The sequence below is a fragment of the Malurus melanocephalus genome, unplaced genomic scaffold (genome assembly GCF_030028575.1).
Source record: "Malurus melanocephalus ecotype Western Australia unplaced genomic scaffold, MMel_1.1 scaffold_1598, whole genome shotgun sequence".
NCBI lineage: Eukaryota > Metazoa > Chordata > Aves > Passeriformes > Maluridae > Malurus > Malurus melanocephalus.
In genome coordinates this window covers 17,567-19,452 of record NW_026624830.1, presented here as the reverse complement: position 1 = coordinate 19,452, position 1,886 = coordinate 17,567, and the positions used below count along the sequence as shown (strand labels likewise).

The 1,886-nt window shown below is 51.0% G+C and overlaps 1 protein-coding gene across 1 annotated transcript in view; it reads right to left on the bottom strand.

The window, feature by feature from the left end:
* Positions 1-1,470: 1,470 nt before the first annotated feature.
* The window catches only part of LOC130587172 (hydrocephalus-inducing protein homolog), an 11,022-nt gene continuing 10,606 nt past the window's right edge, over positions 1,471-1,886 (bottom strand). Inside the window, exon 13 of the mRNA XM_057388137.1 lies at positions 1,471-1,790. Coding sequence (XP_057244120.1) covers positions 1,625-1,790 — 166 coding nt within the window. The 3' untranslated portion in view covers positions 1,471-1,624. The remainder of the gene's footprint in view (positions 1,791-1,886) is intronic.

Here is a 1,886-nt window from a genome sequence, read left to right as displayed (position 1 = left end):
CCCTGCAATACAAACACAAAGTTTTCCTGTCCTTTTGGAGCCAGGAACGTAACTACAACATCAAAATGAAGGAATAATCCACACAGAATTAGTCCCACCCCTACTAAAACATGATATTTCCCTTCTGATCTCCTAAGGGATCCMATATAATCAGCTTGCCAAGCCWCCCAYCRTCCTTGACCTTCTCTTAGATGTAGTGGAGGCTCCTCTGGGGGGTGTCTCAAGTCAGGCTTGATGTTCCTCACAGGCTGAAATGCACATCCTGCAATTAATTCACTCTCATAACAGACCAGCCTCGGGCACGAGCCTTTAAGGACAAGTCTTTTGCCCCCAATGTGGATTTATTTCAACATCCGCAAGAGTCACCACCAGAAACCTGGGCTCACTGCAATCCYGGCTGGCCCTGCACTTCATTCCGTGATCCTGAGGCCAGGAACAACCTTGAGACCATTTCCCTGGATTTTCCTCGACCCACAGAGGTCAGGAACATCCCAAGTGAGGGCAAAGGTGGGAGGGGACCTCCAGGACCAGCCAAACCTGAGCCATCATAAGGTCTCGACTGTGCACCCTCTCTCTTCAGGCCCACCCAGACACCTCCAGGCCACTGCCAAAGGCTGATCCMCYCTCTCTCTGCACTGATGCCCAAAGCAGCCCTCCATCTCTTGATTTCCCACTTTACACTGGATCACAGCTTTCTAACAGCTGCTTATCCCTCCTCCAATTCTTACTCARYTCATTCAGCCCCAATTCTCCCTGGGCTCAGCCTGCTCCTCAGGGACAATAATCCTATCAGTCAGAAAGCAAAGGCTGCTGAACTCCCCTCCTGCAAGACCGGCTCTCCACAGTCAGGTTTCCTGCTGGAACCCAGCTGGGACCAGGGCAAACTTGTGCTGTTAAGGCAACAGTGATTTGAAGCAGCCTTGGCCGTCTGCTGCCCARCTTCAAGCCTGGGCTGAGAGAAGTCCTGATACACAGCCTTGCTTTAAGGAGCCTCCCCTCCCAGCTCTACACTGTTCCTGTGTGTCCTGAGCTGGGCTGCCTTGCTGGAGCTGGGCTTCTCCCRTGCCTGGCTACTGCTGCAGATGAAGGGGAGCCTAAAGGACAAGAAAGGAGTGCCTGGTACAGTCAGGGCTGCACCCACATTAGTGCAATTACTTGTGTGTGACCAAGGGACACTTCACCATCCCATTCATTACACAGTGCCCAAGGCCTGAAGGGAATTCCTGAGAGAGGAAGTGGCTGAGGAGGAAGTGGGCCAGTGCCTTCCTGGAGATGGCTGAGCACCAGCTGACAGCCAAGCACTGCAAAGAGACTAGCTCATTGCCCCACCACGGAATGCGGGAGAGAACTGGAAGAGTMAAAGTGAGAAGAACTGCAGATTGAAACACAATTTATTTAACCATTATTTAACCACTAATTAACAATTAGCTAACATGTTATGTTAATTAACAATTAATTAACAGTCTAATAAACAATTACTAATCTTAGATTGCTGAAAGGTAACCTAGAGGTGTTCACTGGAGCTCGGAAATGTAGCCGGAGAGGTCTCTGGTGGGAGACCGTTAGCAGCAGAAGACATGGTGCTGGTGGCTCCTGCTGCGTGCTCCAGCTGACTCAAATGCTGTCACTCAGGTGCTGGCTCCCAGTGCACCGTCTTCTTGGGTTTTGGGGCTCCGTCTGCCTGCCGTAACGCAGAGCGTTTTGGCGGAGGAAGAATCTTTCGCTCYCGGGCTCTGCCTTTCACARTCACCTTCGCCTTCTTCTTCTGACTTGGTTTCAGGTTAGGAATCCTAGCAAGAAAGGGACTGGTGTTAGCCAGATGAACATTTCCAACCAGTTGCTTTCCTGTTTCCTTGCAGAGCATGCTGTGTTGCATCCTCTCTCTG